Consider the following 18,064-nt stretch of genomic DNA (forward strand, 5'->3'; position numbering starts at 1 on the left):
CTAACACATTGGGCACCATTTGTTGTGGTTGAATTACCAGTATGGCCTAGTAATTGTTTATTATTAGACCTATAATTATTATTATGGCAGCATTTTGTAGCCCGCTGGCAATCAATCAAGACACAGACACTTGTTTTTTGGGTTTTTTTACTTTTATTGAATGTCTATGATTTACATGCTATGCACCAATATCCCTCTCCTCCCCCCAAGTAAAATAAAACAAACAAAAAATCTTGTCACAGAAGCTGTAGTGTATCACACAGTATAGCCATTTGTCCACATATGTTTACTCTCAAATGTTCATTGCTACGAGTCATGGGTCTGGTTTGAGGCCTGCACTATCGTTACTGGATCCTCACTGGGACTACTCGTTGTTGCTGTGTGTCAAGGAGATTCTTAATCTTTGAATCTGCAGGTCTGGCTCCTTCATGTGTTCCAGCAGGTCATACATGGGGTAGATGTTGGGGTGAGATCCACTCAGAGCTCTGGATCAGGGCCCACTCCCTTGTCCTCAGGGCAGGGCCCGCTCTCTCGCTCCTGTGTCATCATGGCAGGGCCAGCTCTCCTGTTCCAGTACCCAGGCACATGTTATATTTTAAAATAGCCTTAGTTAACCTGGGGCAGGGCAGACATTAATCCTCTAAACTACTTCCCATAGTGGAGCAGGTATGGGATCCCTGCCCCAATCGCATGCCATCTGTACCTAATAACTTCTATCAAGCTACCTCCCATCCATAATCCCAAATACTTGCTAATGTCCTTCATCTGGGCCGAATCCTCCATCCATGCTGGCCATGTGCTTCTCTTCCATCTAACCCATGGCGGCCTTCCTCTCTTCTCTTCCCTTCTCTGGGTCCTCTTCTTCTTCTCCCCAAGATTCTGTGTTTCTCCAAGCCCGGGAACCTTAGCCACGCCTATCTCATTTGCCCTGCCCAGGTGATGGCCTTTTATTGGTTAAAAGGTTCACAAAGACAGCAAGCAGTAATTAGCATCAAAATACATCAGACCATCTTCCAACAGCAGAGATCTCTGTGAGTTCTGGTTTACAAAGTGAGTTCGAGGACAGCCAGGGCCACACAGAGAAACTTTGTTTTGAAAGAAAGAAAGAACGAACGCAGGAACAGATCAAACAAACAAACAATGGATTCGACCCCCCAAAAGGAAACACAAAAAGCCAGGGAGGCACCACTTCATATGTGTCAGAAAGGCTAAAAGAAAACCAAGAATAAGTACCAGAACCCTCATACTGGGCTGGTAGAATTTTAAAAATGGCTTAAACTCTTTGGAAAACAGTTCAAAAGTGTTTTCACAAAGCTACACACAGAGCAATCTTGTGACTCAGCAATTCCACTCCTAAAGAAATGAAAACACATGTCTACAAAACAATTGCACATGTATGCTCTCAAGCATTATTCATATCAAAAAATGATAAAACACCCAAATGGCCATCAACAGATGAATACATAAACAAATATGTACATTCACATGGTAAAATGTTTAAAAGAGCAAAAAGAAAGTGCTAAGGCACTCTTTTAAGACATAAATAAAGTCTATAAACACAGGTAAATGAAAGAGACTATACACAAAAAGCCATGCACTGCATGAGCCCATTCTAGGACTTAAGAAAAGAAGATTGAGAAGAATGAGAAGAATGGGCTGGAGCAATGGCTCAGTGGTTAAAACCACTGCTCTTCCAGAGGACCAGCTCACAACCAACCTATAACTCTAGCTCCAAAAGATCTGATGCCCTCTTCTGAGCACACGCACACATACATACACACACATACATGTACACAGACATGCATGCGCACAAACATGCACATGCACACACGCACACGCACACACATACACACACGCACACACATACACACACACACACACACACACACACACACACACACACACATACACACACGCACACACACACACACACGCACACACACACGCACACACACGCACACACATACACATACACACGCACACACACACACATACATACATACACACACACACATACACACACGCACACACACGCACACACACACACACATACACACACGCACACACATACACACACACACGCGCGCGCACACGCACACAGCATATACTCACACACGTACACATAGATATAATAAATTTTTAAAAATTAAAAAATAGAGCCAGGAATGGTGGCACACACCTTTTAATCTCAGCACTCAAAGAGGAAGAGGTAGGCAGACCGCTGGGAATTCGAGGCCAGCCTGGTCTACAAAGCGAGTCCAGGACAGCCAAAGCTACACAGAGAGACCCTGTCTCGAAAAAAACAAACAAACAAATAAAAATTTTAAGTGGGGGTTTGCTAGAGTCTATTGTATAAATGATAACGAAGACTGACCACTGAAGGTTTCCTAGAATTTAGAAAAATTAACGGTGATGTGAGAGAACCCGTGTATCTTTAAAACCACCGACTTACATTCTTTACTCAGGCAAGCGTTACCCTATGAGAATTAACCCTTGCTAAAGCTGCTGTTAGCGAGAACGGGAGACAGCGATCATCCGCCTTTGTACTGAAGTCAGATTAGTTTGTAGCTGTTCAACACCCACTGCCCAGGGTAGAGTTAAAACCCTAATCTCAATACATGGAATAGTGCTTGACAGGTGGTGGCAGACAGGTCAACAGATGCGGACAACCCTCGCTTCACAGGGAGATCGCGTCTCAATAACAAGATGAGACTTTTATATGCAAAGTAAGAGTCATAAAGTGGCGCATGCCGTAAATACTAGGTACTGAGTTTAAATGAATCTGATTGTTTCATGAGTCTTGAAGGTGCTCACTCCCAGGCCCAGTGACTGTAGAGCTGTGTGGTTTTCCATCCAGACTCTGAAAGTAGAAAGCGAGCCGCAGCACTTACTCCAAAACAGCACAACTTCGATGTCAGGCGTGAGTTACAGGCAGAACAGCAGCTCAAACACGGTTTAGCCACACCAGACACACACCGGCTCTGGAAGACCACAGGGAGTAGGCTTCAAGGCTGGTGAATCTCACCAGCCCGCTACCCGAGTGCCTGGGTTACACGCAGCTTTAACACATCAGCTTCTCTGTCTTCATGGGCGGAAGAAGGAAGGACCACATTCCAAAGGGAGGGAATGAGATCACGATGAGGAAAGACCTAACTCAAAGTCCTTCCCTTCAGGATGACTGGGCCAACACGCCCATTCCAGAAGCAATGCCAGTTCCCAGAAGGGCATCCCATGTGCAACTCACTTCAACCTGGGCTCCTCACTCAGTCACTGGCAAGGATGCAACTGACAAGATTAGCTTGCCCCCAACACTCCCTAACTTCATCAACTGAAAGCTGCAATGAGAGGCAGACGCACAGTGCACAGTAGCACACACCTGGGATCCCACCACTTGACAGGTGGAAGCAGCCTGGGCTGTGTGCAGTGAGCTTGGGGCCAGTCAAGGCTAGCAAGATCCTGTCTCAAAGCACCAAGATAACAACAACAACAACAACAACAACAACAACAAAAAGAAAGAAAGATAGAAAGAAAGAAAGCTAGCTAATAAAAGCCCCTCAAAGAGCCATGCCCTGCTCTTTTCCATTTAAAGATGGAAAACATTCCAAGAAATGTGTTATTAGGCAAGTTTATCCTTGTGCACCAAACTAAGTTTTGGGTTTGTTTGTTTTTTAATATTTATTTATTTTGTATACACTGCTCTGCCTGCATGTACACCTGCATGCCAGAAGAGAGCATCAGATCACATTATACATGGTTGTGAGCCACCATGTGATTGCTGGAAACTGAACTCAGGACCTCTGGAAGAGCAGTCAGTGCTCTTAACCGCTGAATGCAATGTCATCATAACGTTATGGAACCATTGTTGCATATGAGGTTGGTCAGTTACAAAATGCCATTGTGCCAGGTGTAACTGAAGTTTGTAAGACTCGGTTCACACAAACCCAGAGAAGTGACACCAACATTTGTGAAAGAATGCTGATCCTGACTATGCAGAATGCCCTCAGATATCTTTTGTACTCCTTTTCTGTGTCCATCAACCTCAAAATAACTGGCTTAGCTCGTCAATATCACACTCGAGGGAAGGGGCAAAACACAGAGACCATCCTGCTGCTGCATGACGGAGAAGAGGCTCAACAGTTGTTCCAGACTGAGCCACTGTACCCACAACGTCACCCATAGTGCACCCCCACATACACTTTCTTATTTGATCTTCCAAAAGCAGTGCTGGGGGGGAAAAAATCTAAATTATATACACACAATATGAAAAGAGTTTTGTGTTCTCATTTTAAAACTTCCACGTTTCTTGGAGAAGAGTACACACGTATAGTCTCAACCATCTAGGAGGCTGAGGGTGCAAGACAGTTTCACCCCAGGGTTCAAGACCAGCCTGGGCACATAGTAAAACCTGCTACCAAATCAAATCAAACTTTCTCAAGGTATGGCCACCAGGCATTAAAACCACAAATGAGTGGTTTAAAATAGAAACAGAAGGATAGTTTGCAGGCAGAAATGATACCTGGTGATGCCCAAAGCCACCTGGACTACCCCAGCTGAGAAGGGGCATGCTACCTGCACCTGCTGGGTAGGGGCTAGGGCTGCGGTTACCTGTAACATAGGAGAGGCTTTCAGTCACAGAGGATTAGCTTGCTCAGAACAGCAGTGGTGTGAAGGGTGACTAACGGAGTACAACCTCCTACACTTACTTGTGTTAGCTCAGCCAAAGCCCAAATGCCATTCGGAAGTATGAGAGCACTAGACAAATCTGGGTTGTGTTCTCCTTTTAGGAGCCAAGTTTTACAAGTGGAAAAGACTTAGCAGGAAGCAGGGTCTGCTTTATTCAGAGTGTTGCGATTCTGGATTCCACAGGCAAATTCTGGTTGGCATGGTAGCTAGCTCAGCAGGCACAGGCGCTTGCTACCATCACAAGCCTGGCAACATGAGCCCAATGTGGTGGCAGGAGAGAACCAACTCCCCTAGGCTGTCCTCTGAACTCCACATATACACCAAGGCAGGTATGCACATGTATAAGCATGCACACACACACATACATACACACACACACACACACACACACACACACACACACACACACACACACACACTGAATACAAGGCCAATTCATCTCACTTGTAGGGCTAGTTTATTTAAAAAAGGAGTCCAAAAGGCAGGGTTTTTTTTGTTTTGTTTTGTTTTGTTTTGTTTTTATCACTTCACTATATAATGCAATTATTCTTTTGTTTGTGGTGCTGGGGATCCAACCCTGGGCCTCACACATGCTTTGTAAGTGAGTTGCCACTGAGCTCTATCTCCAGGCTAGTCTCGAGCTCTCACTCTTTCTGCCTCCACCTCCCCAGTGCTGGGAGTAAAGGCATGTGCCATCACATCCCGTTCATAATGAAGCAATTTGTCTCAAGGATGGAACACTGATGTCAAAACAGAAACACACACACACTCTCTCTCTCTCTCACACACACACACACAACTAGACACAGCCTTTCTAGCCCTCGTGCTAGCCTCCTCCAGGGAAGTTCACAGATAACTTTAGTTGTGCCATGGCACCTAAGAGCTCACGGAGTTTCAGTTACACGGGTATGCCTTTCTTGTATTCACACTGACAGTAACACCCCCCTTCTCCACAGGACATCTGGAAGGAGGAAAAAGCTGGTAAGGTAGGGACCTCAAACTTTGTTTTAAAAAAAAACTTCTTTCCCGTGTTACTTTACAACACGCTTCCTCTCAGCCATAAACTCCAACCACATCAGGCAATCGGCTCTTCCTCCCATTAGAAGCCCATATAACAATCAGGCCACCTCTGGCTGCCCCACGTTGTAGACCATGGACTTTTGACTTGTCGCTTTGCTGGAAGACCCTTCACCTGTAGCCTTCCAAGGATCTCTCCTTGTCATGGAAGCGTCACTTTAATGTCAAGCCCTGAGTGAGCCTTGCGTAACCACTCGAATCTAAACTGATCCTCTCATTACTCCCTACAGCATCAAATGGCCCATGGCTTTGAACTACGTGGGACTTTTCACTGCTTTTTTGTTTGGGGGAAATTCTCGTCTTCTGAAGCCTGCCTTCCAGGACAGAAATCAAAAGCTGATTGCCCCAGCCTCTCTTTGCAAACAGGTGGCAAATACTTTGCTATGTCCGGCCACTCAAACATATCCACATGCTATTTCAGTTAGGAAGCAAATGGCATATATGGAAGTGGCCATGTGGAATCCATTCTGACCAGAGTGACATCAGCTTTCTTTCAGGGTGAAAACAGCAGGCATCCTCAGGCTGCTGTCATACTTAGTAAAGACAAGGCAAGGGCTGACATGTGTTCCCAATGCAGTGGCATCTTCAATGATCTCAGTCCAGTTGTAGAACCTTGGCTTTGCTCCTGGCTAAGGATGTGCCAAGACTGATTCTCTGGTTTCTATGAGCCACCTAATACACTTTTAAAAAATATTTTGTTCCTGCTTCTCCTAAGGAGAGTGGGTTCGGCCATTTGCAACTAAGAACACTGACTCATGCATCCCGCACCGTTCACATCGTACAAAGGGCGAAGCGTTGATTAGTTATCCCATGCCTCGGCTGGCTGTCCCTGTAACCGTGTACACGTCATGAAGACACGGATATTGTGCATGCTGCTCATTTTACTAAACGCAGTGTTTAGAAAATGCTTTACAAACATGAAGTCCTCAAGGACACACACACACACACACACACACACACACACACACACACACACACACACCCCTTTCTACTACTAGGCACACACTCATGACCGAGTTGAAAGAAGCTCAAAGTTTCAGTGATACAGGAGTCAAAAGCTAAAACTTAGGATCAGTGTGAAGCAGAGAAGTCACATGGGCCTTACGAAGAAGAACACGTGTATGTGGACTAGGGCACACAGGGTCTGTAATCAGGGTTTGGGAAGAGAGAGATGCATCACTCCCAAAGGGTAAGAAAGAGCTGGCCCGGGAATGAGTGTGGCAAACACGGAGAAATGTCTGTGAAGGAAGAGTGCCGAGCTCAGTGAGTATATCATCAGGCATGCAAAATGAGCAAGATTCTGAATGGCTCTAGACGCCAGGCCTGGGGGATGCTGCATCTGAAGATGCCTTAAGAACACTAATCCTCAATGACTATTTTCATCTGTTCTTTATTCTAGATGTTATCTTCTGTGTAAGACTACAACAGCTACCCACACATTTTCTACAGGGTTCCCTCTCCAAACACTGGCACTCTATATTTAGACGCTCAAGCTGAGAGACTACACGAGGAGAAGATTCTTATAATTATTCCTCTTGCAACCAAGCAAATATCCAATTTAAAAATAAAAATCCATTAACAAAATGGCCTTTCTTTCTCAAGTCCCATCTACAAACTCAATTTTTAAAAATTCCCAACTCCATTTATCTTAAAATCTATTAAAATCTTGTACTGGTTCCAAGTATTTCAACTAAGCTCCTTGATGAAGTTTTGTGTTAAAATCACACAGCTATGCTGAGAACAAAAAGATGGTCGATTTTACAACGGAACTTCTGAGGTAGATTCTTTTAGAAGTCCAGCAGATCTGGGCTGGCAGTCTATCTCAATTGGTAAAGAGCCTGCCCAGCATCCATGAAGCCCTAGGTTCAATCCCAAGTTCTACATAAACCAGGTGTGGTAGCTCACCTCCAAAATGCCAGCATTGAGAGGCAGGAGGACCAGAAGTTCAATACCATCTTCAGCTACATAACATATTCAATATTCAAAGCTAGCTGAGGCTACCATGAGACCCTGCTCAAAAAAAAAAAAAAAAAAAAAAAAAAAAAAAAAAGAAAAACCAATCCTATAACTATAGAAAGCCTACATTATTATTTTCTGGTCTTAAATGAACCAGAAGAGATCCTTAAAAAAACTCTGTAGTGATATGTTTAGTGACACTCCTGGGGGGCGTCTCATTAGGGAAAAAAAAAAAAGTACATAAGGAAATGGACTAAGGGCTGACTACAGTGTTCAGAGTGGCAAGATTGGGAAATAAAATTAGTATAGGATGGATGAGCTTAATATGAAGCCACACCATAAGGCTGAGTCTAACTCGGACATGAGTCCTTGCCTAGCATGAGTGATGTCCCAGCTGGAGGAGGAGAAAGAAGGGGAAGAGGAGGAGGCAGAGAACCATGCAAAAAGTTCAGATTTAATTTATATCAATATGCCTTTTTCATACCATAAGTCATAGACCTGAACACTGGGTAACATACAGTGTGGACAAAGATCTAAGCAGAGAGCAACCCCCAGATCTTCCATCTTTAGGAACACATTCTAAAATTTACCGTGAGTGATACTGAATCCACACGGCTATCGCCCTAGCAATGCAAGTATCAGCAACAGACTGGAAATGTATGTGCAACAGAAGGGAACTCATTGGTCAAAGGGAATAGAATAGGCTGAGTGTTACTTCTCTGAAATGTTTGAGAACAAAACTGTGGAGTTTTTCAAGTGTTTGCTTGTACACAATGAAATGCCTTAAGGCTAGGGCTCAAGTCTAAACATAAGTTCATTTGTCTCATATTTATGCTCATAGCCTGAAAGTGCATGTACACATTTTACTTTCATTTTTTTTTTTTTAATGTATGTATTTAGGACATAGTACAAAGGCTGAGCGAGCCAGGTGGTGGTGGGGCACACATTTAATCCCAGCACTTGGGAGAAAGAGGCAGGCAAATCTCGGTGAGTTCAACACCAGCCTGGTCTACAGAGTGAGTTCCAGGACAGCCAGGGCTACACAGAGAAACTCTGTCTCAAAAAAAAAAAAAAATATATATATATATATATATATATATATGTATATATATATATATATATATCAACAAAAAACAAAACCCATAAAACAGGATACAGAGTCCAATAGGGCTATAACAGAAAGGAAGACCATCTAAAGAGTAAATGAGCAAACAAACAAGGTGGAGCCACAGGCACACACCAGCACGCTTAGCTGGAGACTTGCTTTCAGCGGAATTTTTTTTTGGGGGGGGTACTTTTCAATGATGGCTTTACCTAATAGGCTCTAAACAGAGAGCACAATGTTCTGATCTCCATAAAAGGCGGGCCATTTGTCCTCCTGTATATCCAGGCCAATGCTACTCTGGATGTCCATGCTGGACACTGGGGGTGGGGGGGTAGGGACTTTGCCACAGGCATTCCATAGGAGTAGCCGCTCAGGCACTCCAGGAAGGGCTTAGCTTCCCCTCTTCATCTACGAGGCCAGCTCTCCACTTAATAAGCTAGTCTAATGTATGGTATCAAATACAGGGACAGGGAACTAAGTTCACCTTTGCTCTCTCTGAGAATGGAGATCTGGAAACTTTTACATGCTTAGTTGAAAAAAAAAAAAAGCAGAAGAGGAGAGAATGGGGAGACAAGAGACCCAGCAGCAAGTTCTAGAAGATGATACTTTCTGGAGAAAATTGTAACATAACAGTAAATTAAGCTTTGATAAAGAAGAAGTAAATTTTTTTTCAATGTGCAATAGCTTTGAGGAAAGAAATAATGCAAATCTTAGTTAGAATGTTGCTGGAGAAAGTGAGAGCTCTCCTAACAATGCAGCAGCCTGGGCAGGGACGCAGCTGACAGGCAGAGCGTTAGCCTACAGCGCAAGGCTGTGCCTTCGATTCCCGCACCAGCGCAAATGGAACTAGGGCCGAAATGGAAGGAGGGAAAGGACAGCGTGGGGAAACTCTGGCAATAAATACAGTATCGACTACCCCTAGCCCAAGTCGAGCGGAAGGTTAATTTTCTTAATAAAATAGAAATAGGAAAAGGAAGTGGGGCTGGTAAGAAAGCTCAGTGAGTGAGAGCAAAGCTGACGTCATCAGCCCTGACCTGAGGTCTGCCCTGAAGTCCACATGGCAGAAGGAGAAACCTGCCTCCCAAAAGCTTTCCTCAGTCTTCCAGACATGCATTATGGTGTGTGTGTGTGTGTGTGTCTGTGTGTGTGTCCAATCAATCAATCAATAAGAAATTTAAAATAAGGCAGCAGTAACTAGCTATGAGAAGATGTAATACTTTAATATTTTTTGTGTCTCTGTGTGTATATATATGTGTACATGTTCATGTCTGTGCACATGTGTTTGCATGTGTATGAGGCCAGGTCAACATTGAATCTTGTCCTCTACCATTCTCCGCTTTTTTTTTTTTTTTTTTTTTTTTTTTTTTTTTTTTTTGAGGCCATCTGTCGCTGAACCTGGAGCTCACAAATGCAGCAAGACTCGCTAACAAGGGAGCTGGGGGCATCTTCCTGTCTCTGCCTCCCACCACTGGGAACCACAGGCTCCGGCCACCACATCCTACTTCTTGCCCAGGAGCTCAAAAATGAGAGCCAGCATTCCAATAAAGCAAAAGTACAAATGCAAAGAACGGGGAGGCAGGTGCATGGCTAACATTTCTGGGGAACAGAAAGGGGTCAGTATCGCAGGAACAGAGTGGGCACGAGCAAGGAAGGCAGCAGATGGAGTCGGACTGGAGCCAAACGTTCAGCAGTGGTGCTGGAGAGAGAGAGAGAGAGAGAGAGAGAGAGAGAGAGAGAGAGAGAGAGAGAGAGAGAGAGAGAGAGAGAGAGCAGACCGCACACGTTCTGTAACTTCAGTTAGCCAGTGTGGGAGGAGTTATATTGGGCAAGGAGGCAAAAGCTGCAAGGCAGTGGCTCTCCCTAGGGAGCTGGCTTCTCGTGACCACTTCTAGACCACCTATGCCTTCTACTATGACTAAGGCTGGAAGACACGGGAAGACCTAGAAGACCTTTTGCCTCTTGCTGTCACTCTGAGTTCTGACCACCAGGGAAAAGAGACAAAAGCAAAGCGACCGATTTGGCAGCTGTTAATACAACCCAGGTGGGATGTTTTAGTAGCGTGACCCAGAGAGCCAGTGGTGGGACAGTGACAGGCAGTTAACCTCCGCATCTGAGAGTTCCTCGGCTGTGAATCAGCACAAGGCAATGGTTACTAGGCTTCACGTCCACAGATCATCGACAGCTAATGCTAGCCAGGTACAGCAGCTTTGAGACTGTGACCCCAGCCTCTGGGGAGGCTAGGGAGGCAAGCTCTCTTGAGCCCAGGAGTTCAAAGCTAGCCCGAATACCAGATTGAGAACTTACCTCAAAGAACAAATACTGGGGCTGGAGAGATCGCTCAGCAGTTAACAACACTGGGTGCTCTTCCAGGCGACCCAGGTTCCATCCCCAGCACCCACATGGAGTGGCTCACAACCACCTCTAACTCCAGTCCCAGGAGAGCTGATGCCCTCTTCTGTCTCTGTGGGCACCAGGCAAGCACATGGTGTGTAGACATACAGACAGACAAAAAAACTCTTACACATAAAATAAAAATTTTAAAAACTTTTAAAAAATATCTCTAATTCTACCCTCAACGTCTCCTTCCCACTTCTAAAATAAGACCCACGCTACTCAAAGTACCTCAGGAAGTTCAAACAAGAACAAAAGACTTAGGTGGAGCGGTGTCGGTCTGACTTTTATCACAGTGGCAAATGTCTGAGGCAAGCCGTAAAAGAGTTACGATTTAGTCTAAATCTTGATTTCAGAGGTTCAGTTCATGGGTCCCAGGCTCTCCATTACTGTGAGCCGGGCACATGGTTTAACAGAATGTCAGGGCAGCGGGTTGTGAGGTACAGGACGCTGCTCGCCTCATGGTAACACAGGAAAGTGTGGCTGTGCCTCGTGGCTTCTTTCTTCCCTTTACTCAACTCCCAACTCACTAGATGGTGCTATCCATACTCCAGCCCGCCTTTGTCTCTTAACCGATGTCCCACACGCCAGGTGCCTCATAGACACATCCAGAAATATGCTTTCCTAATAAAGGCACCTGCCAACCCAACCCCTGACTATTATAACTAACCAACACAGATGCCCATCAGCTGTCTTTAGCCGTGGAGGGTTTTCTTAGCATTTAAGTTGAGCAAGCCACACTCATTTACTGAACAGCTATTATACAACAAGGTCCTGCAGAGGCTATCAAGAAACTCTCTACAAAGCCATGTCCTACCCGAATGACGTCACAACCTAAAGTCTAGTTAAACTGTTCGTGTAGTAAGACAGAGGGCTGAGCATGAGGCTCTGTGGTGGAGTGCTCGGTGGCATGTGCAAGGCTGGGGCTGGATCACAACACAGGGGGCAAAAGTCACTTTTGGTGACTCTCTTGAGAAGCCCTTGCCCACTCCCACTCTTGGCTGTGTGCTACCTACACTTTTTTTTTCTAAGTGCCTTTCTATATGATTAAATCTACATTAAAACTTTTTTCTTAAGCCGGGTGTGGTGGCACACACCTTTGATCCCAGCACACGGGAGGCAGAGGCAGGTGGATCTCTGTGAGTTCAAGGCCAGCCTGGTCTACAAAGCGAGTCCAGGCCAGCCAAGCTATGCAGAGAAACCTTGTCTCAAAAACAAAACAAACCTTTTTCTTAATAAAGCCAAAACAATAGAAACAACAGAAGGCTCAAAACAATGAAAGTGCAAAATATTTGAGTATCATATAATAATAGTAAAATGTAAACATGAAGCTGGGCAGTGGTGGCGCACACCTTTAATCCCAGCTCTTGGGAGGCAGAGGCAGGCGGATCTCTGTGAGTTCCAGGCAAGCCTGGTCTACAGAGGGAGTTCCAGGACAGCCAGAGCTGTTACACAGAGAAAGCCTGTCTCAAAAAACCAAAAAAAAAAAAAAAAGTAAACATGAATATATGAGTATTTAGTGTTTGTATTAATACATGAGTGACAATATATGACTACTAATCAATATAGTGAGTATTCTGTAAGCTAGAAATTAGAGGGAGAAGCTATTAGCCATCTGGGACTTGAACTACGTTTTAAAGGATGAAAGGTAAGAGGGTTAGAGGAAAGAAAGGAGCTGCGCAGTGGCTCTGCGGAGTGAAAGGGCTAAGGGAAAGGTACAGACAGTTACCACAGAGGGAGTGAGCGCCCTATTCAAGGCAGTCAGAGGCGGGAGAGAATGGGGAGTTTGCAGCCAGCCTAGGCAGCACAAGGGTATCTTTTTTTAAGGTAGGAGGCAGGACACTGGGAGACAGGCATTATGACTATGAAATATGTGAACATTTAGAGAGCTCCTAATGGCATCACAGCCTCGCCTGGACAAGCTACTGGACACCTCCTGCCCATTCCCCTCCATAATGGCAACGTAGCACCTACTTCAAAAGCCTCTCGAGAACAGAAGTGCAGTAATAAAGATATTACTACAAAATTTACTAACCAGTCACTACTTATCAAAACTATTACCACTAAAGATGAAAATAGATTGGAATTCTATTATAGAGGTCATGAACTTCAGGCTCAGTGGGATTTGCATTAAGTTTTATAGGTAGCAGCAAGCCAAAGTTCTGTGTGGGAAAATGAGGACAGCTCAGTGGGTTCACTAACTACTTCTATTTGTGGTGCTAGAGGTGGATCCGGGGCCACATGCATGGCAAATAAGGTGAAGGAATCCACCCAGGGCCACCACTGAAGTTCTAGGGAGGCCAGTCTGTGGAAGCCATATAATGGGTTCATCACAGAGGAAACACTGAAGTTGGGCCTGTACAGTGAAAGTCCGGCTGCAGGAGGAGGGTCTGCACAAGAGGGAGGTGCTGACACACTGTGAGGCAGGACTCCCTCGGCCTTCTAACTGGGCGGTCAGACCACCGCAGGAACACACCAAGGGACCCAAGCTACAGCATGGCTCGTCAGACTTTAGCACAGGAAAAGGGCTGAGGAGCATCGTGGCTTGCTGACTACTCAAGACAGAGCAAGATGAAAAGATGCTTCCCCTCTGAGGGATCCCCAAACCTGGAAACAGTTAAGAGAGGAAAACAAAGGCCGTTAGCATCACTTTGTCTTCTAGCACAAATAGGAAATAGGACTGCATCAGCACCAGCAATGCAGATGCTCCCTTCACAGCGCTGTGATCCAGCCCCGCTTATTCTAAGCTGTAAGGTCTGTTCATTTGACTTGCTCTCCATCATAGTCCCTAAAATATCTGCAGTGAGATTCCTGGTGCTTTTAGAGCGGTGACTACTTTTTAAGCTCTGTACATTTTTCCCTTGAAGAATGCTATGCACATGGAAAGTCTTTCACAGGGTGAAAGCCTGTGGAACCAGTGCCTACAGGAGACCCAGAACACCACTAGCATTCCAGAAGCTCCTATACAGTCATAGGAACACTTCTCAAAACCCTCACAGAGTAACCAACCTCATAAGTTCTGACACACGGATTAGTTTGCCGACTTCTGAAACTGATGCAAATGAAACTGTACAATATTGGTGTATGGTTCCCTTCACTCATCAGTATAGTGGTAAGATGCCAATTTTTCTAAACACATATCTTCAGCTTATTTATTCTAACCATTATCTAATATTCTTGGGCGTTTATTTCACAACTTATTGACTCATGATACTATTGATAGCATCTTGGGGAATTCCCGTGTGGCTTATACATTTGGCATGAACATTTTGGTCCATCTGCTTTGGTGACTAGGTGCACACAATTCTGTTGTGCATAAATCCAACAGTGGAATTGTCACTGCCCAACGTGACGCTAAAGAGCTTTTAAGGAAGAAATACTTCAAGGCTTTTGTAGTAAAATGTAAATTAGACTAATGACTCAGGAGAGTTGCTGACTCTTCAGTGGCTTAGTGGGAAGAGTGGAGGACTGTGGAAGGTGTAACTTCAGGGTTGCTTTCAGTAGGAGAAGCATGTTGAAGTGGGAGAGCTGACCCACGCGGTCCTGGAAGACTGTTTGTATTTTCAACACCAACTAAACACAGGATGCTTAACAGAAATGACCCAACTGCATCCACTCTTCAGAGCTGGTGCTGCTAAAACTTAGAAACAAACTAGTGAAGAGCCACTGTTCCTGGGAAGTAAAGTAACTTCTTCAGTACGCTACCGCGAGCTACCAATGTTACCGCTCAGAGCCCTGGCACTTGGGCCCAGGCTCTACACCAGTTTCTAAACACCAAGAGCCTGGAGCGAGCCTAATTTCTAGAAGACTATATAAACAACTTCTGCCTCCCGGGTAGGGTGGGAAGGGGCAGGGGGTGTTGTGAGTGAAAGAAAGGATAAGGTTGAACTTCCACGGCAGCTTCTCATTTCTTTACCCTTGTATTGGAAACCACACCACACTACATGGCTCAGTTTGAAAGAGTGCTTGCCTGGCATCCACAAAGGCCTGAGTTCCATCCCCGCGACTACACAAACCAGGTGTGGGTGCCTCATACTTGCAATTCTAGCACTCGGGAGGTAGAGGCAGGAGGATCAAAAGTTCAAGGTCACCCTCAGCTAATGTTCAAGACTAGCCTGAACTACATGAGACCCTGTCTCAAAGCACCTCCCCCCAAAAGATATAGTAATAACACCACTTTGTGTACTGCAGGCTTTACTCGCTAGTCAGCAGCACTTTGACATAGATCTAAGATGTCCTGGTCTGCTCCCTAGATGCTTTGAAACCAGTTGTGGTTCTAGAAACCTTATGTATTTTAAATTTTGGTTCCTCTACAGTTGGAGTTGAAAATATTAAAGAGCCAAATAATAAATATTTTAAGCTATATGGGATCACATAGTCTCTGTGGTAACTACTCAACTCTGTTGTTATACAAGGGCAGATATATACGAAAATGAATGGATCTGCATTTAGATAAAACTTTATTTATAAAAATAAGCAGCAGTGCAGGCTATAGTTTTCCGGTTTCCTTACTGGAGTCACAGTGGGGCAGGAAAAGCACCTGGTAGGACAGATTTTTTTTTTCTATTTTTTTGTAAAACTACATCACAAGTTTACACTGAGATGAACTTTCATTTGCAGGGGCAGGGGGATGCTTATGAATCAGGATCTTCACATACCTGCGAATGTTCAAGATTCCCCTGCATGAACAGGTCACATCACCAATACCTAAAGACAGAGCAGGAAAACACTCTCCCTTACATTGTTGTTAAGATACAACAGGGGATGCGTTAATTTATATAGGCAAAATTTACAAGATGACCTGCAAAAGTAAAACACCAGGTTTTAGAAAACTTTACCAATAACCACAGAAACGCAAGTCCGATTATTCCTTCTAAATACTAAGGAAGTAATGCCAAGGTCATTGGCTTTCCTGGAAGGGCTATTGTGTTTTTATTCAACCCAGTTGCTTTAGATCTGCAGACTCTTGGTTATCCATAAACCAATAAATTTGCAGATAGCCTAGAGCAATTACTTGCTGACCTAACAGTTCTGCTTTGTTTGGGGCTGGGACAAGATGCTCACCAGTGTGAATGTGTGGGCCAAGATCAACCCTTTCTTCCCTTTGGGCCTACCCGAGCAAAAATGTTCCAGTCTGTAGCAGTCACCTCACGAAGTTCAGCCCCATGTTAGCGAGCAGGTGTTCGTTCGGTAGCAGGCTGGAGCAGAGCTGGCCCACTGAGATCAAGCAAGTGCCTTTTTGAAAACTCATCGTAAGAAGTTTCTCTACATGGCTTTGCCAAGTAAGCAAAAACCATGCCAAATAGGAAAGAAGGCACTTACTTGACTCCCACAGGCCAGCTCCACACTCTAGCAGCTAAGATGTCACTGGCATGGAACATGAAGAGTGAGGTGGGTATCTTGCCAGCCACTGAAGGAATGGTCATGAAAGACCTAAAGGAACAGAGAAAAGTAAGGTCAATGTCAAAGATGAAGGCCCTGAGCCTGCTAGCATGGCTCCTGCTGCCTGGGAAGCCAAGAGTCTCCAGAGAACTCCTCAGAGTACTCCTGGAACAAGTCCAGGCGGATTAGGAGAAACCTTTCAGAGAAACCAAGTATTAATTCATCAACTGCCACTCGGAAAACTCACACGGATGGGAGAACTAGGGATCTGAAGCAACGACTCGCAAACTAATATTTTCAAATACACTTGCAAAGATGGGGGGTTCTCTCACTCTCTCTGCCTTGGAGTACAAAGGTAAAACAGAGAACGCTAATAAACAAGGCCGATAGGCAGAAGTAAGTGTTCCTAATGAAAGTGGATTATAACAATAAACAGAGCAGCTGGGCTCACCCTCGGCACTCAGAAATCTTGGTGCACTTAAAAACACAGGGCAGGGAAAGGGTTCACTGGGTAAGAGCACAGGTTGCTCTTCCAGAGGACCTGGGTTCACTTCAAGCATTCAGATGGTGGCTCATAGCCGTCTGTAACACCAGCCCCAGGGGACCTTACACGCTCTTCCAGCCTCTGCAGGGCACCAGGCACACACATGAGGCAAAGACACACTTGCAGACAAAACACCCACGCGCATAAAACAAATAAGCAAATAAAGAATTAAAAAAAAAAAAAAAAACAGATGCAGTCCATCGGCCTAGCCACAAGACTCTCTGGAGTAGGGGTTCTGCTTGAAAGCGTCTGGAGATTACCGAAGCCCAAGAATGGAACCAAAGGGGTCTTTGCACATCAGGACTTCCTCTCTCCATACGTACGCGAGGCCTGGGTTCCTCAAAATGTGTCAAGAAAGCAGGAGCAGGGAAAAAGAAAACTGTCGTCTGTCAGTCATTCTCCTCCTTCCAGCTAATCATTCCTGAAAATAAAGACCACACAGACAGACAGACAGACAGACAGACAGACAGACAGAAAGACAGACAGACAGACAGACAGACATCTCCCTTTAAGAGCAGTCCATTCAGCACCCATTCTCAGACTATGGAAGAAACACTCAGGCAGTGGGGCCCGGTCAATCCTAAGACTCTGGAACTGGCACATTCTTCAAAAGGCAAATATAATTTTTTTTTCATTCTAAGTAAGTGTCTGTCAAACAAATATTCTTGCAAGACCCATAAAAATTTATTTATTTATTTAGAATTTCACAAGCATACTGAATTTATATCACTTCCACCACTCCCAACACTTAATTCTAAGATGCATTAAAACCTGCTCACTCTTTAACAGACAATCTGGTGGTTCAAACTGTCCAGGTCCCAATTAGTCTAATTACAATTGGCTACTCAGTGTTAATAGCATAGCTGGCCAGACTACATCTTGAGAGCCTAAGTAACAACTTCTCCTTGATTTTGGCTGTGTTCGCC

At 44.8% G+C, this 18,064-nt stretch overlaps 1 protein-coding gene across 2 annotated transcripts in view; it reads right to left on the reverse strand.

Annotated features, from left to right (window-relative positions):
* Window positions 1-18,064, reverse strand: part of Mcu (mitochondrial calcium uniporter) — a 170,070-nt gene that overhangs the window by 137,428 nt on the left and 14,578 nt on the right. The window contains exons 2-3 of one of the 2 annotated variants that reach the window (XM_051153091.1): window positions 16,535-16,645; window positions 15,871-15,919 (exon numbers count right to left, since the gene is read on the reverse strand). The exons of the other annotated variant lie outside the window; for it this stretch is intronic. Coding sequence (XP_051009048.1) covers window positions 15,871-15,897 — 27 coding nt within the window. The 5' untranslated portion in view covers window positions 15,898-15,919; window positions 16,535-16,645. The remainder of the gene's footprint in view (window positions 1-15,870; window positions 15,920-16,534; window positions 16,646-18,064) is intronic. 2 annotated transcript variants of the gene reach the window in all.

Source organism: Acomys russatus, chromosome 11 (genome assembly GCF_903995435.1).
Source record: "Acomys russatus chromosome 11, mAcoRus1.1, whole genome shotgun sequence".
Lineage (NCBI taxonomy): Eukaryota > Metazoa > Chordata > Mammalia > Rodentia > Muridae > Acomys > Acomys russatus.